This window comes from Hemitrygon akajei, chromosome 22 (genome assembly GCF_048418815.1).
Source record: "Hemitrygon akajei chromosome 22, sHemAka1.3, whole genome shotgun sequence".
Taxonomy (NCBI): Eukaryota; Metazoa; Chordata; class Chondrichthyes; order Myliobatiformes; family Dasyatidae; genus Hemitrygon; species Hemitrygon akajei.
The window spans coordinates 28,175,271-28,203,194 of NC_133145.1; the positions used below are offsets into that span (position 1 = coordinate 28,175,271).

Consider the following 27,924-nt stretch of genomic DNA (forward strand, 5'->3'; position numbering starts at 1 on the left):
AGATTGTGTCTGCCATTGACCTATTGTGGCGATATGCGAATTGCAATGGGTCCAGGAGCTTGTCCAGGAGTTCAGTTTAGTGATGACCAACCTTTCAAAGCATTTTATTACTGTCGATGTGAGGGCTACCAGGCGATAGTCATTAAGGCGCCCACATTATTCTTAGGCACTGATATAATAGTTGCCTTTTTGAAGCAAGTGGGAACTTCTGTCTGTAGCAGTGAGAGGTTGAAAATGTCCTTCAATACTCCTGCTAGTTGGTTGGCACAGGTTTTCAGAGCCTTACCAGCTACTCCATCGGGACCTTATACCTTGCGAGGGTCCACTCTCTTTAAAGACAGCCTAACGTTGGCTTGTGAGATGGAGATCACAGGGTCATCAGGTGCAGCAGGTATTTCACAGTTGTAGTTGTGTTCTCCCTTTCAAATCCTGTTGAGAAATCATAGGCTTCACTAACATTTTTGTAGTCCCTATTGACCAAAAGTTGATGCAAGTATTAGCAGCTGTCTTAACAAGAGCAGATAGATTTTGTTCATTTGTTTCTTAGCTAGCATATGTGTCCTTTCTAAGTTCAGTATTATTGATGCTGTAGATATGGTTGTTTATGCAGTGGCTTATTTCCTGCCTCCACTTTAGCCATTCCTGCCATAGTGGCCAAACCAAGTTATAAGTGTAGTAAGCTTTCCTCCATTAGCGCTACCTGATGCGCTGTACATTTCCTGTAGCTCTGCATTTCACAGATTTTATCTTCCTTTATTTGTGTGCATTCTCCCATACCCCTTTCCAAGTATACACCCCTCTCCCCAAGTTTCCCTTCACGATTTTCATTTCATCACCATGGCAACAATGGTCTTGCACTATCATGGACCTTTCCATTATCATTTTCTGCCCTACCCTGACTCTGTTCATCTGAAAATGAACTTGTTTTATTTGTTGTTCTGCCAAAGGGAATTAACCTGAAATGTTAAATCCTGTTGCAGATATTGTTTGATCTGCTGTTTCCTATATGTTCTGTTATTTTAGGTTACAGTTATTTTACATTTTCTTTGGTTTTCAGTTTATTTCCTTATTGTTTGCCATTGTTTTCAGATTTATTTTCCTGTCGTGAGCATTCCTGGATTATTTCAATAGAAATCTAGTTTTCATTTCAGTAGAAATGTACGTGAAATGTATCTTGGGGTGGTGGTGCTGGGGGGGGAGCAGTGGGAATGCATGAAGGAAATGTGTATCTGAAGTGAAACAAGTAGATGAGGAAAATTCAAAGTGATAAGTCTATGAAGAGGTATTCCAGGTGAAAATCCATTTGGAATTTGTTCAAGCCTAACCTCAGGACATTAACTGAATAAACAATCTGTGCATGATTATAATGGTTTGGTAGATTTGTTTGGGTAAGATAGTAATGGATTATCACCTGTAGCCATATTGGGTCAGAATTGACATGGTTTTTACTATGCACATTGCTGTTATACGGTGTTCTAGTCTTTGTTTCTTGAACAGATGTAGATGTAGAAGCCTCAGGTTGGTTCCAGTGCAATCATTCTTGTCTGCAAGCAGCATTTTTTTTTAAAAAGTAACAGATAATGAAACATTTTGGATATTGACACAACATGGTAGAGTAAAGCTAGCACAACACTTTACAGCGCTAGCGATTGGGATTCAGTTTGTGCTGCGGCCTGTTTTAGCCGTGACCACTGGTTCTCTGGTTTCCTCCCCCATTCCAAAGACTTGTGGGTTAGTTAGGGTAGCATATACACAATGCTGGAGAAACTCAGCATCGATGGAAATGAATATCGGTCAATGTTCCAGGTTGAGAACTTTCTTCAGAACTGGAAAGGAAGGGGAAGAAGCCAGAATAAGAAGTTGGGGTGGGGGGGGGGGGGGGGGGAGAAGGAAGAGCCAGAAGGTGGTGGGTGAAACCAGGTGGATGGGTGGGTTAGTGAAGAGTGGGCATGCTATGTTGAAAAATGGCAACACTTGCTGACAGCTCCCAGCGCATCCTCGGAATCTGTTGGTCATTGATGCATACAACACATTTCACAGTATGTTTTGATGGATATGTGACAACTAAAGTTAACCTTTAAACTGTTTTGGACTAGTTTTGAAGAATAACATTCTGTTTTTTTAAAGCTTTTTAAAGAATGTGAAGTTATTATTTCAATTCCCCATCCTTGAATGGCAGCAGCCTTTACAGCTAAGTATTTGTCATTACTTATATGTCAGAACTTCATTCCACACTTTGAGAACTACTACATCAGTGCTATTCTGCAATGCAAAGTAACATGCACTCATTTTTTTAAAAAAAATTGATACTTTATATAAATCAGTATACAATGATAGGTATAACTCTCAGGTCATGGTGATCACTTGATCATGTGGAAAGCATTTTTTTTTTATTAAGGAATTGTTAACCGAAGTATAGATGTCCTTCACCTTCAAAATGCTTCACTAATTCTTCATTTGACTTGAACACACATTTAGTGGCAATACTGATAGGGATTGGAACTATGGGGAAAAGACACTTTTTATGTGCAGGTTTGTTGCAGTACAGTGAATGTTTGGATATCTGTGACAGATTTTATTAGAAGTAACAGTGTCTTCAAGGATATGTATCTGCACTGCTCTGGCCATATTCTTGTACAATTTTTGACAAGACCATTCTTTGTCGAAAATCCTGCAACTTAATCCTGAAAAGATTAATCTTGTTCACCAGGGTTCCCATGGCTTTGAAAGTACTGTGTTTAAGGCCAATAATGGGATTTCTTTGTATGTATTGTTGAACACTGATATTGTGACAAAGTTGAGCTATTGTACTGTTTGATTACTCCAGCACAGATTAAATTCCAAAATATTCAGCTTCTTTGTTGTAACTTATTGAGTTTCCAGCTGTTGATGTCTTGGTGTTTGAATAACATCAAGGCCTGACCTCTGGAAGTTGAGGCTAATAAATACAAACCTGAGCAAAGTTCATATGGAAAAGTTAACTGTTTTGCAAAAATGGTCAACTGCATAGGTAAAGCTGTGCTGGCTTTTCCACCATCATCCACTAGCTTCTGATTTCTGGATGATTTGTTTCCACGTCAATTTCTGAGGTTGCAGATTACCAAAGTGTGCTACAGTTATTGCAAAAGATTGTTGAAGGGGTAAGTAGGTAGATGGAGAAGTGCTGTATTCCTGTTAGTTATGTTGCCCTTTGATGTATCCCTAAGAAGGCCAACCCAAAAATGCCATCTTGATTTTTGGACAGTTGAAGGGGACCAGAGTCAGAATTGGGTTTAATATCACCAACAGATGTGATAATAGAAGATTTTTGAGAACATCTTTCAATTTATTTTTCTTCTGCTCACCTAGTAATCACTGGTTATGACAGTTGAAATTGTTTTTTTTTCTCTGGCCTGTGCAACAGTGAATTGCATGTAACTGGGTCTTCAGTGCTGAGAGTTAGCTGGGCAGAGAACAATGAGATTGGTTTTCTTTTCCTGCAATGGGTACTCCACCTTACTATCAACCAGTTGTGGAGATGCAGCAAATAGTTAAGGTGGTAAATGATATGTTGGTCTTCTTTGGAAGAGGTCTTGTATAGAGAAACAACATTTTTTTTCCTGATGCAGAGTTTCAACTTGAAAGGTCAATGACTCCTCCTTGCCTCTGTTTTGCCCTACCATATGTTACTTGATCTGCTGAGTTGTTGCTCTAGCAGATCATTTATTGCTCAACTGTCTTCCACGATGCAGGACCTTGGTCAGAGCTTAGCTGGAGGATTGTGATCTCTCTAACTAAGAATGGATATACATGCCATAGAGGGAGTACTATTAACTTTTCACAGACTGATTTCTCAAATGTCAGGGCTATCATATGAAGGGCAATTAAGTCTCAGAAGAATGAGAGGAGTGCTCGTTAAAATGTACAAAATTTAGATGAGACTTATCAGGCTCGATACAGGAACAATGGTTTACATTTGGGGATAGGGTCGGCTTGCAGTCTGCAGCTGAGGTAAAAAGCCATTTAGGACTGAGGTGAGAAATTTCTTTAGTCTAAAGGTAATGAATCTGAGGAATTCTGTCATGAAAGTTGGTATTTATAGTTATGGAGGTAGCTAGATAAACGGCATCAAAGGATTGAAGTATGGTACTGAAGTATTGGATCAGCCATGATCATATTAATCCTGGTCCTGTTTTGCTTCTTGGAGAAATATACTGCCATATTTGTCATGCAGAATGCTAATGATAGAGTTGGGATAAAATAGACATCCATGTACTATGATTTACTGCAAATAAAATACATTGAATATGTTTTTTTTTCATATATATAAAAAGTCAATTTATATTGCGGTTGAGCAGAACAAAGGACAATATGCCATTTGATGTAACATTGGATTATTTTGATGCTGTCAAAAGTGATGAACAACTGGTAAAATAATATGGAGGTTGCATTTGAGGAAGTTTACTTAATTAAGGAATTAAGAGTGAATTTTTTGAGAATATACTGTGGTCCTGAAAAGAAGTAATAAAGCGACTGTGTAGTTACAGCACAAAGGCAGAAATGAGAATTGTCAAATGGGCATTAGAAGAATGAGGGGAGACCTCAAAGAAACATTTCGAATGTTGAAAGGCATGGACAGAATGGATGTGGCAAAGTTGTTTCCCATGGTGGGGGAGTCTAGTATGAGAGGACATGACTTAAGGATTTCAGGGCACCCATTCAGAATGGAGATGCGGGGGGAAAAAATTTAGCCAGAGGGTGGTGAATCTGTGGAATTTGTTGCCACGGGCGGCAGTAGAGGCCGGGTCATCAGGTGTATTTAAGGCAGAGATTGATAGGTATCTGAGTAGTCAGGGCATCAATGTTATGGTGAGAAGGCGGGGGAAAGGGACTAAAGGGGAGATTGGATCAGCTCATGATGAAATGGTGGAGCAGACTCGATGGGCCAAATGGCCGACTTTTGCTCTTTTGTCTTATGGTGTAAATGATTTAGTTTGCAGTTTCATAGAAATGGATGGAAAAGAGCAAGTCGAGAGTTTTCAAGGATGAAATGAACTCAGAAGGCTGAGGAATATGAAAAAAACTAGATGACACCCAGAAGGTGTCATGGATTGGTGTGCAAAGGGGAATGAAAAATAATGAAGGCAAAAGATATTAAACAGTGAAATTAAATCTGATTCTGAAGACAACTGTTTACACTGGTAACAAAAGATGCAGAACTTTTTGATCTAATTGTATATTACGTTTAGGGGTATTTGGTAGCAAAGGAAAAATGTTCCAGATTACAGTTGCTTTACAAAGTGAATTTAAAATTATTTAGACAGAAGTAAGTATACCTGATCCATCAGAGTCTAATATTGGATAGCTCTGCGCCATATCCATTAGCCTGTGATTTTTGAATTGAAAGAGTGAAAGTGAGCTGTTTGAGGAAGCAAGAAGCAGTTTAACGTATCTGATCTTGTTTTTTTTAATAAGGTTGCAATGCGTTGGTTGAAAAGTGGTACAGTGGTTTCTGGTTGATTGGGCCATTGGTTAATTGGGAGTGGCTGCTTATTTAGAATGTTTGGAAAAACACACAGCTAGAATTTCTGCCTGCCAATAAACCATCTTTAGTGCCACTGGATATGGAATTATAACAAATTTATAAATGTTGTATCGCGGGTAGATGGTAAACCACGTTCTCAAAGCAAATGAAGAAAATCTACTGACATTCAACAGCTAAGGAAGTGACAACAGTTAACCTGTTACGGGCAGCACAGTTTGTAACTGATGGTTGGCAGAAATTAGCAGTAAGACAGTTCCGAACTGTTTTACTCCCCACAGTTTCAAGCATCCAGACTTGGAGATGCCAGGAGTGAAAAAAAAGAAACAATTTCACTACAAGTTAGGAACTGCAAAGAATTTGAAGGTGTCAACAATCATTTTGAATGTTGCAGTGAAAAGTTAGATTTGGAGGATGTAATCATTGAAGCTATTGTATGAAAACACCAAGGTGGGAAATATGAAGATGAGGAAAGTGAAGATGACACTTTTGAAGTTGAGCTAGTGTCAACACAGGATGTCAGGATATGTATTGTTGGATTATGACACTATGTAGGAGGGCAATAAAGGCAATCCATTATCAGTGCCTGCACTGATTTGATATGCTGGTTGATAACTATTAGGAACTAATGCAGTTTTATTGTACTGTAGTATTGGTAGTGTTCTGATTTGTTCTGTATTTCATTTAATTACATAATCTGTTACTTAAATTGTACTTTTTTTTAATATACATTTCTAATTATTTCCATGAAACTTCAGCTAATTGGGGCACAGCCTAACTGGGCCCAAATTGACCGGTCTTGATGTGTCCCAATTAACCAGAATCCATTATATTATTATGCGAGTCCCTTGGAGGAGTTTAAAATTAGAAGTTGATTGTTGAGATACCTTTGTCTGCCATTTATGATACAAATTTGCTCTAATCTTGGGAATTGTTTGTATTTTTCTGCATTAAATGTGCCAGATCTGGGCCTTTTTGATGAAGATTAATTACTAAATAGCAGCAACAGTTTCCTGCTTGTTTGTTCCATTTGGTCAGGTCACAAAAAACATTTGTGGTTATTTTAGTTACTAAATCAATGTTGCACATGTTACATTGATGTAACTTTGAGCTCATTCTGAAACTTTTCAAATTATTGTACATACATTGAATTTTATTTGCACAGAAGAGATGCTACAAACCACAGTGAAGTCATTTTCTTTGAAAATGTTTGTGGTGGCGACTTGAAAGAGGAAATGAGTTTTCCTGTGCTTTCCAAAATTCCTGTTCTAATTTTCAGTATAGAAGCATACTGCTTGGATCAACAGACTTATTTGTGCCACATATGAAATTTTTAATGACAATTCATAGATGCCCTTGAAGGCTTTATTTCACTGTGGGATTCAAATATTGCTGCTCACAAACTACCATATGCCTGGGCTTGATAGCTTCAAAGGTGCCAAGATACTGAAATGGGCTAATTTCTCGGATTATAGGTTCAACTAAATTTAACTGACTGTTTTAAATAATAAAATATTCCACTAAACACATGGTAAAACTTAATTTCTTGGTTCATAGTCATTGTATAATTGCGATGACACCGGTGCCAAGCTGTATGGGTCCTAATGCCCTTCCTTTGGACAACATCGGTGGTGTGGAGAGGGGAGACTTGTAGCATGGGCAACTGCCAGTCTTCCATACAATGTTGCCCAGGCTTGTGCCCTGGAAACTTTCCAAGGGGCAAATCCATGGTTTCACGAGACTTAACGGAGGCCTACATATATACATAATTGCAAAGTAGCTACAGAAAGCTTATGTGCTGATCCTTAAGTTTTAATTTCTTCCAGTATCTTTACAACAAAATTCAATTATTTAATCATTGAGTCTAATGTAAACCTTGGTGAAGGTACTACTGCTGTTAGTAGAAGTTAGTGCAAAAATTGTTGAAACTTTGTTGTACATGCAATTTACATTCCAGGTGACATTCTGATACTGATGTTGACTTTGATTGTACTGGAGAATAAAGTTTGATTTAGCTGGACCTAATGATCTTGATCTGTTTCTGTCTTCAGCTCAAAATGGCTTGGGGGGAAGAGGAGATGATTAGTATGTATGTTGGTAATTTCAATTTTAGATACAACTGATAAGTTAATGGTTTAACTTAAATTTCAAGTACCTTGTTTTGGCTTTGTATTTACTTAAAGAGATTCTCACTATTTGCTTTCTTTCCCTTCTACCACAGAAGTGCACCAGCTTCTCCAAGCCACCCCGGTGTGTTTTCATCCCACTCCAGTGGTGTTCAAACCCCAGAGAGCCTGTCCAGGGAAGGTTCTCCAGTCCCCACAGATCATGAATCTAGCACTGTGCAACCTAAATTAGCAGTAATACAGGAGGGAAGATGTGCTCAAAGTGCACCAGGTGAATGCTCGACACTTCCAAGTTTATGCCTGTTTAAGTCTTTTAAGTCTTTTAGGCTGTGTTTTAGGCAGTGGAAATTATGTACTATTAACTTTACCTGTTTTTAATTCAGATGTAAAAAAAATGTAATTGTGTTGGTTGTAGCACATGGAACTTGTTGCATTTTTGTTGTTATCTAAACAGTAGCTGACACGAGCTACAATCTGTAATGACTTGAAACAACTCAATGTTGTGGTAAAATCTTAATTTCATGTGCTATGATTATAAAAATAATGTTACATAAAACTGAGGATAATCTGTTTGTTTGGATAATCTATTTGTAAAAGAGGTTTTTGAGGTCTTGTTAAGTCATCCAGGTGCAATCAAGCCCACACATAAGCTGTTAGCTCTATCTTTAAATCTTTGACATTGAAAAGAGAAATACACTTTTTTAACACAGACTGTCATTCCTTTCATTATGCCAAGATTTCAACCAATAAAACAAAACCTGGCCGGTATGAAAGGGCTGAGTGCTTCATCCCTCTCAAAACACATTGTGTATGTATAAATTTCTGTACCCCATTGAAGCCTAATCTACTTTCAGTTTTATAGAAAAGATTGCCTTATGGTTATCCTGACTCCATTATTTATAACTATATGGGTAAAAAGGTTATTTTTATCTACAGCAAAGATTTGTACTTCTGCTGTATTCCCAATGATATAAATAATGGAAACATTGAGAGTAAAGCTGAAGAAGTACGAATCTTTGCTTTTTTTAAAAAAAATTGAGAAAGTCAAAATCTCCTATTGTACTTTAAAACTTGTTTTTGTTTAATTGCAGAATCAATAAGCAGGGGATCAAAGTTTCATCATCTGCGATTATTGCTTAGAGGAAATGTTCATTTCTAATACAAAAATAGGTGCAGGGAGGTGGGAGAGAACTAAGCCTTTTGTTGAATAATGACTGGAATGATTCTTTAGGGAAAAAAATCACTTTCTCACAACTAGTTACAGAAATGTAGGTTTTTTTTGCAGTCTGCTGAAAAATGAATTTTTTTAATGCAAAAATTCTTGATAGCGGTGTTTAATATTCCTACATTGATCATGGAAATTTACTCTAGTTGACAAATCATTATCCATGTCTCAATACTCATTGGACTTGTAAAATTTATGAGAGTCATAACTTCCAACAGTCAGATGGTCAGTTTTCAGGAAATGCTGGTAGGAAGCAAGCAGGAAATTCAGTTGCAAAGGTATGTTGCATAATAGACCTTTTGGAACATTGGCTTAAACAGTCCCTAAAATCGTGATTTGGATCCAAAGAGTATAATTCAGGCAATTGCAATTTTGATTATATGTAGAGGCTTCGCTATTGTCATGTTCTTGCATGGAAGCATTCTCCTCCCTGTATAAAACTTGTGATGTATGATATGTAGCTGCTTTTTGTTGTCATCTAGAGTGTATTTTGCCTGCTTGGCTCACTCAGTTCTTGGAAGTTAATTGCTGAATCAGGTTCCAAGGCAAATGACAAGTGATTAATGATTTCATTGATCTGCAGTTCTCATTGTACCAGCAAAATGTTGTTCTTGGGTTGCTTTGAATATACGCGACTTCCAGTTCAGTGGGATTTGTGCAGCACCACTGTTACTATCAGTTCTGGACACTGGTGCTGCTTTTTGTCTGCTTGGTGATCTCAGCACTGGTGGTTGTTTATCTGTATACTAAAAATCTGTATTAAGTAATACAGTAATACAAGTTTATCCAACTTGTAGAATTCAATTACTATTGATCACGTGAATAATTCATAAACAGTATTCATCTTAAAGGGGATGCTTCACTTCATATGATTTTGTGATTTTTGCTGGTGGAGTGGTGGAAGGCGGATTTGGCCATGAACCCAATCTCATGGCTCTGAATGTGCAATAACTACTTTTTTAGATTGGCAATTTGGCCAGTTAAGTAATTTTTATGTATCTTGTAAGACAGAGGAACTGAACAAAGAGAGTATACTTGTGCAAAGGGGTAGATTTTTGGTGATAAGAATTAAAGCATTTAAAATATTTGTGCATGTCCATAATTAATTTCAAATTATATTATTTGAATAGTGATGCTTGTTATATTACTTAAGTAGTATTTGAAAGTGGTCAAATTTTCAATAACTTGGTGAACCCTTGGTTATTAGTGACACACTGTGTCATTAATTAAAACTCCAAATGCATAGAGCTTTTCAAAAAGGATGCAAAAGTATTTCACGTTTCATATTTAATGAAAAATACACCTCCTCTCTTGGTACAGAGTGGAAAGCATACAAGGCCTTTGTTAGAGGAAGGATAATATATTAATCACCCACGCAGAAAAAGGTGAGCAAGGTTAAGTTAGATCAGTTAGAAAATACTTGAATGAAGCTGAAACTGAAATTTACCAAAGAATCACGATCTGCAGATTGTGGAATTAGCACCAACTGAACACAACCACCGCAGAAGTGAATTTTGTCCCCTACCAATCATGATCTAGATCAATGGTTTTCAAACACTTGTGTTGTATGGCGCAAAATCTTGGAGAAGCTCAGTTTTTCTGAGCCCCTTTAGCTTATAAACAAGCTAAACATGCTAGGCTGCCCAGTTAAGACATCTTATTGTGGAAAATTTGATGCGATAATAAGTTCCATGTTTGCAATCAAACTATGCATGTAAACTTCTGAAGATCCTTTAGATTGATAGATAATATTTGAAATCCCATTGGGATCCTACCATGGACCCCAGTTTGAAAACCTCTGATCTTGAGGGGAGAGGAGGGGAAATGAATTCAGAATGCTACTAAATCAAAAGTTCATATTATAAGAAAGGGAAAGACAAGTGCCTCCAGAACCTTGAATTGATAATACCTTTTCTCTTGTTGATGGTTGTTCTGTAGACTTTAAGGAGTTATCCCTTTAAGAGCCTTTTAAACCCTTATTTTTGCTGTCATAAATGAGATACAGTGGAGGACGAGGCAGTGGTCTTTCCTATCATCAATATTTTTTAAAATAGTGCTTCAATATTTATCTTAATATAAAACACACATTGTCACAACTGGTCTTGTTGATAAGCAAGCTGGTCAGTACTGCATAAAGCATTAGATTGCTGGTTTTGCATAGATATCATCCATATTACAATGCATTTCAGACTTTGCAGTTTGCCAAATATAGGTTCACCAGGAGGTATCTAGTTGGCTCCAGATTTGATGTTTTGAAAATAGCTGCAAGTACTCAAATTCATCTTTGATATTGGCAAGATCATCTTTTCAAGCAAAGAAGAAACTTAAGCCCTATGAAAGCTAATCAAGCTGTAAGGGGAAAGATAGCATGTTATGTATCTAATTCTGTTCATTATTTTGTTTTACATCAATACTTTTAGTTCTTATAAAAAGAAGGATTTGGTGAACAATAAAACTTGAGCGAATTGGGATGTAAGAAATCTGATGTACTTCTTTTAAATGCAGAGCCATAACCTCAAATATTAATGTATATCATTGAGACATTTTGTAATTTTTCAGCACCTTCTGAGACATGCAGTTGGATGTGCCTTTGCATAAGCATTGATGAAACTTGGGTTATACCGAAATTGCACTATGGGGCAGAGTAAGATTGTCAAATGATGACGTTCTTTGAAGTTTATAACATGTCAATTTGCACTGGGTAAAATATTCCAGCTTTCACCAAAATGTTGAATATTTAGTAAGAGATGTGCTTAAACTAATTTGAGGACTATTTCAAAGGATGTTTTTCAAAACAAGATGTTTATCTTGAGTACATTTATGTGGTATTTTAGCCAAATTTATTATTTTGAGTAACATGGTGCTACCTGGAATGACCATTTCAAAAGAGATGTAATTTGTGGACATCCGAATTCTTAAAAGTATGGGAATTAGTTCCCATTTTTATTGCAATTTTGTATATTGTTACATGATTTGAAATAAAAATGAATTCATAATAGAATTAATTGTATTCCTTTTTCCTAATTTGCAGGATCACCTATGTCAGCTCAGCCGGTTTTAATCACTGTGCAACGGCAAATTTCACAGTCAATGAAACCAGTTACGTATACAGTAGCCACCCCTGTTACATCAACATCCCAGCAGCCTATGTTGCAAACAGTTCATGTGGTTCATCAGATACCTGCTGTATCTGTTACTATGGCTAGTCTACCAGCAAACAGCTACACCGTAGCTAACCAGTCAGTTGTGACACAGGCAATGGTTAGCCAAGCCAAAATGGAATGCCCAGAAAATGGAGAACAAAAGGAAGTGAAAGGTAATGTAAGTTTGGACTTCCAGACACTACAGCTTGATGTCCTTAATTTATTAGTACTAGGACAAGATGAGCATCATCATCTATGTAATGACTTGATAAACTTGCAAAGAATGTGTCATAAATAATTAGAACAGGAAATGAAGATGTAGTGAAATGATTGTTAGTACAGAATGCAAGGAGGAGGTTTACATAACATATTAAAAGCTAAACAAAATTGAATTTGGTATAAGGAATCGCCTCAGCATTACTTGAGCTGTCTAAAAAGTGTTCTCAACTCTTCTGCCATCTTTTCCAGTATTTGTAGTTGTAATAGTGAAACTTGCCCTACCCCTGTGGAAGCATGATTATTATATTGATAAAACACACTATTTTCATACATAGGCTTTTCAGAGTAGAGGCCAAAATGGATCAAGGAATACAGCTGCAGTTATTAACAATAAATATAAAACTAACATTTTATGATTGCGTGTGCTGTGATGCAATTTTCAATATGCACTGCACTCCATGCATTTGAACTGTTAAATTAAGATGCATCCAAGCTTGCTCTAAGCTGTAATTTCAGAACCCATTGATTAAACTATTTGACAGATGAGATTCTTGAGCCAGGCAGTACTTACTGAAGTTTAGTGATATCATTGTTCTCAGTTGCAAGATCATTTGTAAAAATACCTAAAGAACCTTGAAATCACTTCCAGTGTTGATGAATTAATTCTTTTAACATTTTTATAACTGGTATTTTTAATTCCCTTTTGATAGAAGAGAAATGTATTCTGGTGACATTTTTTTTTAAAGCTTTTTGGGAAACTAGATGAAAAACAAATTCCATTATCCAGTCCAAACATCCATTTGACAGGTCTTGATCATTTGTAACATTACAAGTCAATGTTAGGATTGGCTCTATTAATATAAGGTGGTTATAAACTCCACATTACCATATCTTCTTGTTGGCATCCAACATGATTGTAAAGCATTAAAATAACTTTTTTTCATATTTTCAGTGCAAAAACAAAAGCTGTTAGATCTGAATATATCTTAATTTGAAAGATTGAGATTGTTCGTCAGACTTCAGTTATTCATATTTTACTTCTGTTTCACAGTCAAAGTGGAGCCTGTTTCAGCAATTACACCAATAGGCACTGCCAATCGCTTCATTCAGACTTCGCAAGGTACACCCATACAGACAGTTACTATACTACAGCAGGCTCCTCTGGGCCAGCACCAGTTACCCCTTAAACCAATTGCACAGAATGGAACACATGTAGTACCCATCTCTTCGGTAACACATGGACAAGCTAATACTGGTAAAACTATTTTTTTATTCTTTCTTGGTATGGTTAAATGAGAGCAAATGTTTCAGTATTTGTTTTAATTGTGAATGTAAGTACTTATGGTTTGTCATTTTTATCAATAAACTCTCTTCTACCCAACACTTATCCACCCCACTCACTGAATATGAATATTCCTTAATTCAGGAACAGTCCTGAATAGATTGTTGCCTCCCATCTATGCTTCATTAGATTTATATAAACATCTGAAATGTTGTTTGCCTTATTTCACATAATTTCATTGAAGCCTTGTCTTTTGTCCTTAAGGAAATCCTTTGATCTGGGTTCAAGTTCACTTGCAGTATTTCAGTACCTGGCTTCAATGAGCTTTGATTGTTGAAACCGGTGCCAGAACTATTGTATGTAAGAAAATTGGTTTACCTTGGGGGATCATTGAGCTTCATCCTGTTCTATCCTCCTCTAATGTGTACATGCAGCAGTTGATAGGGATTCCTAGCTGAACTTGACTTCATCTCATAGATACTGAAACTAAGTATACCACATCAATTCATCAGCTGTGATAATTAACTCAACAGGGCATGAGACAGGGTCGCCTGTACTAGGTCAGCTTGAAAGAAGAAATTCAGTCTTATAGAAAAATGTGCTATGGACATTAGAAGCAGTTATTTTGCTTACTTATGGAGAGAGATGGTCACTAAACAAAAACATGAAATGGCTGTAAGTGAAAACCAAAAATGCTGGAGATAATCATTGGGCAAAGCAGGTTATGGGCGAGAGAAACAGGTACCATTTCAAGTCAGTGACCTGGGAAAAGAGAAATCCAACGAATTAGGTTGCAAGGGAGTGGGGAGGAGAATAGAAGAAGTGTATTTAATAAGCTGGAGAGCAGGAGAGACTGAATGATACAGAAGGTGATGCTGGCTGAGACAGCTTGGTGAATGCATGTTAATCATAGCTGACCGAACAGGAGATGTAAATAGAAAATAAGAACTGTGGAAGTGTGCATTTGTGCTGCAGTCAAGAGAATGCAGGAAACTAGCAGGTCTGATAGCTGTGGGGAAAGGAAAAACTTGATTTATATAAAATGGAATACATCTCAGAGAGGAAGAGAAAGGAAATAACATAGCAAGGCAACTAGAAATTAGGGTTCTGCTGAGAAGTAAACAGTCTGGATTTGTTTTCTTCTGGTTGTAGAAGAGACCAGACCAGAACACTGAATGCAGTATGCTCATTTGGAAGAGAATTGCTACTTCACCTTGGAAAGTGTTCAGAAACCAGGATGGTGAGAGGGGAATGGTCAGTATATGAAGGAATAAACCAGTGAGTTACTGAAGGAATTGTTCCTTCAGAATACTGGAAAGGGAGGGTTAGTTTTGAGTGATGGTGAAAATTGCACCAGTAGTGGACTATGAGTAGAAGTTTCAGGAGCCCAATTAGTTATGATGGAAAGGAAACCATTTTGGTGTGGAAAATATTAACTGCATTGATGTAATAGATTTGAAAATATCTATCTAATAATTATGTGCTATAAAAACAAATTTTGATACGGGCAGAAGAGAAGATAAAATCAAGGGATGTGAAACTTAAGAGGCTTAGCTGGACGAAATATGAAGAACTTGTTTTCTTTTGGAGATTAATGCTTGTTAAAGGGTAGTTTAGGGGACACAAACTTGCCCGTAGTGGTGTGTCTGAAACCCCATGATTCTGTTGAATCAAGAGCCAACTGTAGGGATCCCGCTTAGTTAATTCTCAATGGCAGGGATAAATATCAAACTACTGCACAAGGGGTAACAGTGTATGATTTTCAAACTGTAAGGAGAAACATGCACCTAGAAGTTGCAGTCAGCAGTGATACCCATCACCTCAAGAAAAATAAAACTGCAAATGTGAAAATCTGCTACTGGAGATTTGTTGGCTGAAAGCATTTCCATCAGTGGTGATGGGAACCAGCAGCATCTATATGAAATATTTATCATGAGGGAGTGGATTGTGCAGGTAGCAAGTTCTTGAGTTGTAGCATAGTGACTGTTCATCAATATGACTTCTGTATAAAGCAGAAATGTGAATTTCATCGGGACAGCTTTATTTTGGCTGACATAAACATAATGAAATGTAATAACTTGCCATTTTATTTGTTTCTGGTGGTATTTATTGAAAAGCCAAATATTAACCAGGGCATCGAGAGAATTCCCTTGCTTTTCAAATTTTACTATGAGATCTTTAGTATATACAGTGAACTACAGATGTGGCACCTTGACCCCATAGTAATGCATTTGGCTGCATTCATGAGTATTCATATATAGTTAAATGACAATTAAACTTGAATTATTGACAAAGTTGAAAACTGTTTTGAAAATACTTCCCAGAGGAGTTGAATATGAGGATAAGGGGCTTAATTCAATGCTAACTACATCCAGTGACCTGCTGATATCGCATTCCTTTGTGAACTTCATCTACTGAATTTTGGTCAAACATTTACATAATGTCTTCAGTACATGCAGTATAATTTTAGATGATGTAAAAGATCACAATGGTTTTCTTAAATAGGTGAGCAGTATGGCAACTTCAACCTATCTTTTTTAAGTACAGTACAACACAAATGCATTGTGAATGTTTATGTGGAATTCTCTTAGTGCACAAATTGTTAATTGATATGAGAAGTAGTCTGGTGAATAGTTTCATTGGCTAAAAGATTATCAAAGTGTTTGATCTTGATAACAGAAGAGAATAGTTTGAACCACTTCTTAGCTTAATTATTAATTCTAATGATAAATATTTTGGCACATAAATAGATCAAGTACAGTTGAACATGTTTTACAAGCTTTTTGTGGAGAGCTAAGGCTATATTGTTTTTTGATATCAAGGCCCTAAACTGCAATTAAAAGCAAATTAGCTGGTGGTTGACAAAGATTGGTCATATTGTCAAGGTACTCATAGTAGTAAGACTTACATTAATGATTCTTGAGGATTGTGGAAGATGAATCAAACTGCTACTGAAGAAGAATACACTTTTCAATCAGGAGCAAGTCAGCCATGCTTGCTGCTCATTTGCACTCTTCTGTATTTTTCTGTTCAATTATCAAGTACCAAGATGAAGCTGCCCATCAAATTGAGTCTATTTACATCTGTGTGTGTATTTTTCTCATTGAAACTTGATAGAATAAGTTCACTCCATATGTTTACATGAAAATACAAGATGCTCCATTATGTTTGCATGAAAGTATTTCACAAAGCTTGTGCCTGAAGGTCTAATGTTTTGCAGTTTTCTGTTCTTGCCTTTTACTGCAGAAGATTTCCCAAGACTAATTGAAGTTTGACTTACTACATTGAAAGTAATATGACTGTACATGCTGGACCAGTCAAAGCCTGAAAGAAATAAATCAATCTGTTGTGGCCTTCATTAAAATTAGATCTATTTGAATTTATCATTTTCAAAATCTGCTTTCATGTTTTCTGCATTGCTATTTAATGTTAAGCATTAAGATGAACAGCTGTATATAATTAAATCAGTGTATGAAATTGAGCTATAACATTGAATCAAACATTTTAAATTGTAGGAATATATAAATTAATGTTAATAAAACTGTTAAGACATACTTTGTAGGCCTATATTGTGAGTCAACCCTGTAAATATCTGTACTGTTCTGTTTCTTCCAGCTGCTGCAAGCCCATTGCACATGTTGGCAACTCATGCATCTGCCTCAGCATCCCTTCCTACAAAGCGCCAAAATGGAGATCAAGGAGAGCAGCCAGAGATTAAGCGTATCAAAACAGAAGATGGAGAAAGTATACTTGTTGCTGTCAAAGTGGAAGCCCCAACTGTGGCTGCAGGCGTACAGAGCAGCCAGAACTAAGGATTAGGGGATGGAACGCAGCTAACCTTTTATCAATTGCAAGGTGCCAAAAGGACAAGCCTAACTCAATATCTAGAACTCCAGCATGTGTTGACTCGTTGGGGGTTATGGGGCCCTGTATGAGCGACTGTGAACTGCAGCACTGAGAAATGGGAAGCCTTAAAACACAATAAGTTAAAGAAACTGAACAAATTTACAAAGTAACACCCCTCATGAGAGGCTGTTCCTCCTGCTCAACTACCTCAGTGCTCACTGGGAAAGGAGGAGGTGGAGAGGGCCTCAGCTAGCCACACATCTGATACTTATGGACTTGAGCACACCAATGTGACGGCAGCATGGCGAGTGCTTTAAAGAACACCAATAACACAAGATTGTATGTTACATAAAGGGAACAAAGGTGTGGACCCATTTCCTACATCTGGCAGCTAGCCTTTAATGACCTACCTAATGCAGTTGTTAGTAAATATGCAGTATTTTGTTCATATGTGGAATTAGGATATTTTTGGGTGTTTTTCATTCTGTAGATGAAAATGGGGTCACTATCATTTCAGATCACTCCATTTTATATTTCAGAAGTTTTGGAACTACAACTGTTTTCGTACGTAAATTTGATTTTATGTTCAGTGAAATTGAATGTAGTTATGTTTTTTTAATACCCAATGGAGTGGTTAAAAGTTTACTTCAGTTTTGTTTGAATCCAGATAAAGCTAATTTACACCTGCAGATTTTCATATTTTAACAAATTCCTCATGAATTTAATCACTTTTTATTAATATCTAGTGAGCAAATGCTTCGGGTTTGCATGTGTTGGGCAAGAAGACAATGTAACTGAGCCGTTACCAGACCTAAATGAACATCTGTTAATTTGACCAGTGCTGCACTTAACTACTGCTTATTTGCTTTATTCGCTTATTTGTTACTTTGTGTTGACGTTGACTATTCCTGGCTTGGTTTTGCAGGCTATATTTCAAACTAAAAGAAGATAAAACACATTGCTGCAAATTGTTTATTTAAGAGATGGGGAGAAAACTTGCATATCTATTCTGGGCTATTGGAACTTAATAACTGTTACTAAAAGTCAAACTTAAGAATAAAAACATTTAAATATGATGTCCATGTACTGAGGAATACACATACTCAAAGTGGTAATGTGAAAAAAAAATAGTTACATACGCACACACAACAATTATCCGTAAGTTGGTTGAGCTGCTCATGTCAGGAAAGTAATGTCCCTGGTGTTCTGAATTAGGTGACTTCAGCTATAATGGGTTTCAGCTTTTTAATGCCCTGTAAATCCAGGAATGGGATGAGGCTCATTTCTGATGTCTCAAAGTTAAGTAACCATTCAAAGTTCATGGCTATTTCGGTGAGCAAAATACTTTATGCTAAACAAAAGTTGTGACTCAGTAGTGTAAATTTGTATTCAATGTCATCATTATGATTTAAACGTAGAAAATAGGTGCAGGAGTAGGCCATTTGGCCCTTCGAGCCTGCACCGCCATTCAGTATGATCATGGCTGATCATCCAACTCAGAACCCTGTACCTACTTTCTCTCCATACCCCCTGATCCCTTTAGCCACAAGGGCCATATCTAACTTCCTCTTAAATATAGCCAATGAACCGGCCTCAACTGTTTGCTGTGGCAGAGAATTCCACAGATTCACCACTCTCTGTGTGAAGAAGTTTTTCCTCATCTCGGTGACCCCTCGTTCTGGACTTCCCCAACATCGGAAACAATCTTCCTGCATCTAGCCTGTCCAAACCCTTTAGAATTTTATACGTTTCAATAAGATCCCCCCTCAATCTTCTAAATTCCAGTGAGTATAAGCCTAGTGGATCCAGTCTTTCTTCATATGAAAGTCCTGCCATCCCAGGAATCAATCTGGTGAACCTTCTTTGTACTCCCTCTATGGCAAGAATGTCCTTCCTCAGATTAGGGGACCAAAGCTGCACACAATATTCTAGGTGCGGTCTCACCAAGGCCTTGTACAACTGCAGTAGAACCTCCCTGCTCCTGTACTCAAATCCTTTTGCTATGAAAATCCTGTACTCAGATCCTTTTGCTGTGGAAAGTGGCCAGTGAGTGAGTGGGCCAGTGAAGGAGTGGAGATTTGAGGCTTTCACTCGAGAGATTCTGGCAGTTTTGGCAGTTGGACTGTGCAATCAAATCAATCAAGGTTTGAATAGCTCAGACTCAGCAGAAAGCAGCTGATTGGGCAATCGAGGTCAGGTGACCAAGCAGTTTGAAAAGCTCAAACAAATAAATAGAGGGTTACCTCTAGCGGAGCGGCCTGTGGAAAGCGGCTAGTGAGTGAGTGGGCCAGTGAAGGAGTGGAGATTTGAGGCTTTGACTTGAGAGGCTTCGACGAGAAAAGTTCTAATATAAGCCAGGATTGAAATATAATCAAACTTCAAATTAAATTAAAGGTTGCATCTTTAATTTCCAATCTCTACTCATTAGTTGTAGGCCAAGTGCTTGCAGTATTTAATGATGAGCATGGATGGAAAAGAAAACTACCCAAGACAAGCTACTTTTCCTGCTTTCCATTTGTCCTAAGGAAAACAAAGTTGAATCATTAGGCCACTGGCTGTCATGGATTGGAAAGACCCTTCAACTCAGAGGCAACCAAATTAGACATGTTGGGTAGATGTACTATAATATGAACAGTCTAAATTCAAACTAGTTGTTCACAATATGCATGGTTTTAAAAAATTTTAACTCACTAAGTCTGGACTACTGCAGAACTACATCAACTTTTGCCAAAATAAGTTATTTTGCTGGGACCTGAAGCAATCCCACAAATAATAAGATCAGCAGGGTTTAAAACTATTATCTTAGCTACACCACTCATGCTTTTTCTAATAATCCCCTTCTAAAAAAATTTGTGCCATTAACAGATTTTTATCTAAAATTACTTTAAAGCTGCTGAAGTATTTGGCTGCATGCCACTAATCTGCAATTAAGTATCATTCATTCATTTTAACAAAGGCAAAAGCAAAAGGTATCTTCACTTGCTGAGTGATCCTATAACTTACCTAATCTTTTAGAGCAAAATGAAAATGTTGCCTGTTTCCATTACAACTGAGATTTATAAACTGCACAGCCTTTAAGAAGCAAATATATTATAATATTTAAGTGATTAGTCTGCTGTTGAATGTTATAGAGCAGAAGTGAGAATTAACTTCAGTTCAATCTTCTATATTGGAGAACATAAGCCATCTTGTTGCTGCTGTGCAAATGTATTATGTACATGAGGGCTGTGAGAGGGACTTTACAAAAACAAGTTTGTGTGGTAGGCCTCATCTGCTTCCATAGATTAAAGGTTCGTAACTAATAAGAACAAATAAAGATTTGATTGGAAAGTACAAATGTCAGTTGAAATCCAGCAATATTTCAAATTCTAACAATTTATATTGGAAGCATAGGAAAAAATGTGTGGAATGACTTTTTCTGCTGCTATAACATTGTAAAGGCGAGTGTGTATTCCTTTATACTGCAATGCACAGGTTCAGTGTAATCATCTATCCCATTTCTCGTGTCTTTAAAACTAATTTGATCTTCGTAGGAATCTGGATTTGAAAATTAGATAATCAAATTACACCTATATTTCCAGGATTTCATCTGCAGCTCTTACAAATAATGTGTTTCATCTTCCCTTTCTTTCTTTGTTACCTCCTCCACCAAGCACACCTATCATTCCATACTTTATCAGGTCAGATCTATGTTGGTCTACGCACAAATGTAAGAGTAAGCAGGTTAATTCTAGACTTGTGTAATACAACTCACTTCAGTCTTCAAGAGATAAGTTCAAAGAGTTTTCCTCCTTGTGCTTGGGTGTCTAAATCTTTTTACTGCCTCCCCTAACACAGCCAAATCCTGAGTTTAGTGCATATTCCATCATGGCTCTTAAAGCTGGAGATTATTTTAAATCACATTTTATACTTGGAGCCAGCAAAACATGACTTTATCCTTCCAGCATGAGTTTATTCCAAAATTTATAACACTTTCATTTCTTAAATTGTTTTGAGTCTATTCAACTGATAACCATTGTTTGGTTAAAATATATATTCATGCAATCCAAGATATACAGAATGCTTTAATATTTTGGTATGTGTGAAAATAATTATTCTACAGGATCTTTTGAATATGCGTGGAAAAGGTGACCATCCAAGCAGTGTGCTGACTGGTAGGTAATTTGATGTTTATGGAGATGTTATTTTGTACAGGAGAGTGTGGTTTAGTATGTGGCTCAAGATATTTGCACATTTACTTCCTCCACTTTGAAATTTTGTTGTCATTTTAAAATGTTCAGACTTGTTGTTTTCGACTGGAGGAGGATTAAGGAATGAATAGTCCAGAAGCATTCTTAACACAACTGTATGGTTGCACATTGCTTACTTCCAATCATATAAGAATTTGTTAAATGAAGTTAAGGCATTTGTGAATGGAGTGTAGAACATTGACGCTGAATGATAGAATGGAATCAAGCCTATTCACCTGTTGTCTGGATCTGAATCTGGCTTAGACTACATTACGTTCCAACATAATTAGTGAAAGGGAGTTGTGTTCTTCCTGGAGAACGTAAACTCCAGAGGACAATTCGAAAGTTGCCACAAGATATAAATTATTTAAATATGAAAAAAGAAATTTTGATATTTGATGTTGAACACCTTTTTTGCAATGGAAATACTATAAAAGTTCCATTTTATTCATAACTTGGTTTGTTCCTGACAACTAATTCCTAATATCAACAGACACCCTAAAGTATTTACTCTTTGGTGTACACATCCTAGAGTATATGATTATTAAATATGTGGATCATGTTTTATGAAGTAGTTACTTATTTATCTCTGCAACTGAAGGTTTCATTTGTGTCTGATGGAATAAGCAGTGTAAATTATGCTGTGGAATTAAACACTGGACACTTCTCCACTTGACTTATCCTCACCTTTCAGACTAGAGGCTCTAAGTTGGGGCATATGGACCTACAATTGGATATTCACATGAAGCTCTAGTAGATGTGCGAGGGTTCTTCTGGTTTGTTGAGAAGTCATCATTGAGATCAAGAATTTAATCTCTGAAGTACCTCAAACCATGGTAATTCTCAAGAGTTGCTAGAGACTCCAGGTGAAATCCTTAAGACTCTTGGATATGAAAATAGTGTTCATGTGCTGTTGCTGCTTTTATAACTTGAAAGATGTAACAATACATCTGAATATGCTTTTTTCAACTGGAATATACAACAGGCTTTAACAAGACTTTGGGTCTCATTGGATTCCTCCCAAAATAAGAGCCAAATCTGATCTAAGTACTTACTCTGGTAATAGCTGCAAGTGATTTCACTACAATGACTTATTTTTGGGAAGCTACATTTTCTCAAGAGTAAATAAAAGGTAAATACTTTTTGCATGATGAAAATGTTTGTTTTTAAAAAAAAAAGCCAAATTGTGCATTTTCCATTATTCAGTGGGTTGACACAGATGTTACCACTAAAAATAAATGTATTTTGTTTCTTTTGGAGGGAGAGTGGAGTTTTTGACTTGGAGCCAACTCCAGTCAACTTATTGAATATATAAAGGATTAAATTTCAGTATGATAATGAGCAATTAAAAACAAAACTTGATCTTTGATGCAGGGTTATGGTAGAATTAGCTGATCATCTTTAGTGGTTACAGTTACTCAAATCTGTCAAGAATCTGTGGATTAATTTTTGCTGGTAGCCCACTAGTTAACATTTTGTGTAGTTTTTAAGCTGGTGCATTTGAAATGTATTGATTTAATGACCATTAGACCCATTTAAAACCCCTAGAAAGGCTTAACCTTTCCAAATCAACTTCCTGATGCAAATGTTTTATACATGGGAGAAATGGAAATTGCTGATCTGGCACAAATGTGGTGTACCAGTTGATGTATGTTATAGAACTAACCTGCATGATTATGTTTTGCTAAGGTTCATTTCATATCAGTTTGCAAGGAATTGTATGCTGGTTTGCACTATTCTACCTTTCTTCATGGGCTAGTTTGAGTCATTGAATAACAGACACAGCCATTTAGTCTATTTTTAATCTTAATTTAAATTTTATATTAGATTATTCACAGAGGGGAAGATTGTAGGTATTTGTAGTTATTCCAATTTTATATACTTTTTAATCAGTCAATTGTTCATTCATTGATTTAATCGTTATACTTGCTAGAGTGGGTCAAGTACTTTGGATTAGTTTGATGGGATGACTGATCCATAAGACAACTGTTCCTTGACAAACAATTATAGATGTTAATGTTGAGCTGGCTTATACAAAGTTTAGTGTCCGGTAGCCATGATAACTGTTCTGTCTGTCTTGACCCCAGAAGCCTCAAAGCTGTGTGAGTATTGAATGGATATTCTCAAGAAAGCTCCATTACACAGAGTAATCACTGAAATTTTACAGTGATGTTACCTGATGGTGAGTAAAGGAGACAGCATCAGTATCAGAAATTACATCTGTCCAGCAAACCTTTAAGAGCACCTCTCCTCTTCCCCCCCACCCCCCACATCTAGTCCTGTTTCCAGAATGAAGCAAAACTAATTACTTGAAAGAGTCATATTGTTATGAACAGGTTTCAGAAATTATCAAGAGCTGCTACTCTTTGCATGAAGATTTCTTCTAAATTGAGATTGTAGTTCATGTGCTGCATCTTATTTTCCCAGGGGATATGCCCAACACTGTCAAGATCATTTATTTCAAAAGGCCGTTGGAGGTGAGCTGGCCTTTGAGTGCCATAACCATGTATTAGGTTATCTCTATGACAGGATTTTAGCCCAGCAATAATCACAGAATGGCAGAATATGTTCATGTCAAGTTAATGTATGGCTCGGAGTGCTTTTGAGGTGGTGATAGTCCCATTATACTGGACCAAAGTCCTGTTACTATTTTGCTGATTTCTTAAGAGAATGAGTTAATGAAATACAGTCAATAAACATTGGTCATGGCAAGCTGGCCAAGTGTCTGTTGTGGTATGCACTTGTAGGAAAGTGTAGAGTATTTTACCACTCTCTCGACTGATACCTTGTAGATTATGGAAGTTTTTAGGTAGTTAGGGGATGAGTTGCACAGAATACAAATTTCTGACTGCTTTTTACATGACCAGCTATTTTCAGTTTCAAGTCACCTTTATCCCTGAGGATATTGATGGTGGGGAGGACGGTAATGATTATGTTGTTGAATGCTGTGCAAGCCTTGTTGCATGTGTTACATACTGCTTCATTATTTGAGGAATTGCAAATGGAGTTGATGACTTCCAGACACCTGCAAATGGAAGATTGTTGGTAATGCATGTGATGCTTCAGAATTGAGATGATTTTGCTTTAACAATCTCAGACATTGTTTGTTATGATTCCAGCCAATGGAATGGTTTCTCCTTGTTTTCTCATTGACCAGTTTTCTTAGGATAGCTGTGGTCTCACATGATGATGTCAAGGGCAATTGCCCTTATTTCAACTCAGGAATTTTCACGTGTTCATGTTTGGGCCAAGTCAATAATGAGATCTGGAATTTAGTAGCCTTGATAGAACCCAAACAGCAGGCTATAAGCAAATAAAGTATCCCTCAAAAACCACCTAATAAATGTTTTCCTTACTTGCTGAAGATTGAGCAATGACTGGGTGGATTATATTTACCGGTATTCTCATTTTTTGGGATTAAAGTGCACAAAGTATTTTCTACCTTGTATAAATGCCAGTGCTGGGTGAAATTAATGTGGCTCAAAGCACATTTGTACTTGGAACCAGCATCATAAGCAATGCAGCCAGGGTGTTGTTGGGATCCATAATCTTGTTGCTTTGGGTGCCCAGTGACATTTTTCACTATCACATGGAGCAAATCAAATCAGCCACTGCGGTAGTTGGTGGGGACATTTGTAAACCCTCCCATTATCAGTGGTTTAATTCAAATCTGGATGTGACTGGACTGAAGGGTATTAATGTTGTTAGTGGATCACTTAACTCATCTAGCAATATTTTTTACATGTTTAGCCTGTTATTTTCCTAATGTATTTGACAGTTATCAATAAGCCAAGATTGATCTATATAATAACAAGGGACTCCAGAGGACCTGTTCCTTGTTGTACTGCTCCATGCCAGTGTGAATATAGAATTGTGTTAATCACAATTATGTTATTTAATTGTGCAATCATCTGTTAATTATTTAATTTTCTACCTTTTCAGCTGCCTTTACATCTTGAAGTAAGGATTCCCCCTGTGAAGAGTAGACCCTTGACTAACAAGTCAACATGACACCAAGATGATTTGCACATGACATTTTGATCTTCTAAACATGCTACCTGTTACAGGTAATCTAAATTTCCCATTTTAAGTATTTTTTTTTTGCAAAGTGCATCAAAATGTTTTTTTTTCCAAAATGTTTTGGAAGAGTCTTCCCTTATTTAAAAGGTTTAGGGGTAGAATCAACTGGAATAGGGTGGTGGGGTATCTGGGCGACTGGGGAAAATGTGGAAGAGACCCTCTGTTATAACATGCATTCATTCTTATTACCCTTTGGTGTTCTCTGGAGCATTGATTCAAGGACAATCCAATTGCTTATGGTATAATACAATCAATTGCAATTGAGCATTACAACTGTTTTGTAGGTAATGACAGGAGAGTGTCCCTTTCAAACAACTGATGAGTAAATTGGCAGGTGTGAGCAAAGGTCAATTAGCCTGGCTGTATGGCCTCTTACCTATTTAATAGCTTTAAAGGCAGTAAGTATTGTTTTGTGGAATTCAATGTATTTCTGTTTATATCACAGGTTGTCATCACTTATAACTGAGGTAATAACTGAATTTCTCCAACAAGATGACTGTATTTTGAGGTGCCACTTTTACATGTCCTTAAAATTGATGTTGATGTCTTTGGCTCTGAGAAAGAGCAGTTTGATTTTCTTCATTTTATACTGCCTGCAAGCTTTATTGATATAATAGTATCCAGATTTTCTTTCAATCCTAAGAAAACGCTTGTACATTCTCTGATCCAGCATGCAGTGAACTGTACAGTAAGGTAGGGCAGAAAAAGCCACAACCCTCTGTAAACTAGCAATTTTACTCTCCAAGCACAAATTAGCATAGCAGTTAGTGTAAAGCTATTTTAGCACCAGCAGCCTAGGTTCAGTTTCCACTGTTGTCTGTAAGAAGTTTATACATTCTTCCTGTGACTCTGTGGGTTTCACTGTGTACTCTAATTGCCTCCCACATCCCAAAGATGAATGGGTTAGTAGGTTAATTGGTCATTATAAATGTCCTGTGATTAGGCTAGGGTTAAAGGTAGGTTGCAGGGTGGGGCAGTTTGTTGTACCAGCAGGACCTGTTCCACGCTGTATCTCTAAATAAGTGCAAGAGGAAGATATTTTATTATTGACATTGCATAGAGTAATAGAAACAGATACAATGTTTAAAAGACATCTGGACACGACATGGATAGGAACATTTATATGGGCAAATGGGACAGCTGAGGCAACACCTTGATCAATTTGCATGAGTTGGGCTAAAAAGCACATTTCTCATTGGGTTTTGGTTTTAAACAAGTAAAACGTTGTGAACTGAATCCTACATGTATTACCTGTTGGACAGTTTGCTGAACTTGCAGTCAAGCCCTGAGAAGTGCATTAAGTAAAACAACATTATCTAAAGTATTAAATGGAAGAATGCCCAAAAATAGCATGGAGTTACAGCTTCAATGATAATGCAACTATTACATTACAATACGCAGAAATAGTATGATTAGTACTAAATATGCTTTGCCATATTTCTTCCCATATAGAAAATTGCATATTGGTGCATAACCAAGAAGGATGATGCTGAGTCACAAGGGTAATCTAATTTAGTTTTGAGGGGATCTATAAAAGACAGCCCCAAACAACTATCATTTGTGTAATGAAAGGAAGGCCAAATGAGAGGCTTGGAGGCTGATGACTAGAGATTAAAGGACTGTAGAAGTTAGGAAATGAGAGTTCAAATTGAAGGGATTTTCAACATAAGACACTAGATTTTAAATGTATTGAGGGTTTTGAGTGTTGAGAGCTAGGCCATAAGCACTGAACAGCCACTGAATATGGGGAGCAGAGTTCTGAATCGGCTTAAGCGATCTACAAACTTTCCATTTAATCCTCCAGATCTCTGCTGCCCTTTTGGGGGGATGGGGAGGCTTCCTGATTTCAGTCCCATCTGCACTACTTCTAAATGCTAGCATCTCATTAGGATTTGGTTCCTTTGCCTCCACTATGAAGTTTTGATGATTCAATCAGTTTCAGGCCAGAAACTATCAGATTGAAGCTCATACTAATCTATTTAATGCAACCTATCCGTGAATTATTCATTGAATCTCCACCATTGACTGGTAGTCTGTCTTGGATCCGAAGTGGATAATCCTGCATTTTCCCTATTGAATATTGTCAACTAATTTTCTGCCAAATAGATCCATTTCATAGTCATGGAGTTGGTCGTACGGCCTGGAAACAGGCTTTGTCCCAACTCATCCATGCTGACCATGGTGCCCCCTGAGCTGGTCCCATTTGTCCGTGTTTGACCATATACCTCTAAACCCTTTCCCATCCGTAAATGT

General features: G+C 37.0%; 1 protein-coding gene across 15 annotated transcripts in view; it reads left to right on the forward strand.

The window, feature by feature from the left end:
- The window catches only part of foxk2b (forkhead box K2b), a 113,306-nt gene that overhangs the window by 61,932 nt on the left and 23,450 nt on the right, over nucleotides 1–27,924 (forward strand). For 5 of the 15 annotated variants that reach the window (XR_012095929.1, XR_012095932.1, XR_012095933.1 and 2 more), the window contains exons 6-11: nucleotides 7,743–7,918; nucleotides 11,904–12,188; nucleotides 13,286–13,489; nucleotides 17,132–17,725; nucleotides 21,465–21,516; nucleotides 25,534–25,658. Coding sequence is in view for 1 of the 15 variants with exons in the window: in XM_073025884.1 (XP_072881985.1) it covers nucleotides 7,743–7,918; nucleotides 11,904–12,188; nucleotides 13,286–13,489; nucleotides 17,132–17,328 (862 nt within the window). In the remaining 14 variants the exon portion in view is untranslated. Of the gene's footprint in view, nucleotides 1–7,742; nucleotides 7,919–11,903; nucleotides 12,189–13,285; nucleotides 13,490–17,131; nucleotides 18,439–21,464; nucleotides 21,517–22,576; nucleotides 22,724–23,678; nucleotides 23,774–24,018; nucleotides 24,069–25,533; nucleotides 25,659–26,116; nucleotides 26,139–27,924 lie in introns of those variants that run through there. The other 10 variants (XR_012095930.1, XR_012095931.1, XR_012095927.1 and 7 more) reach the window with 7 other exon arrangements.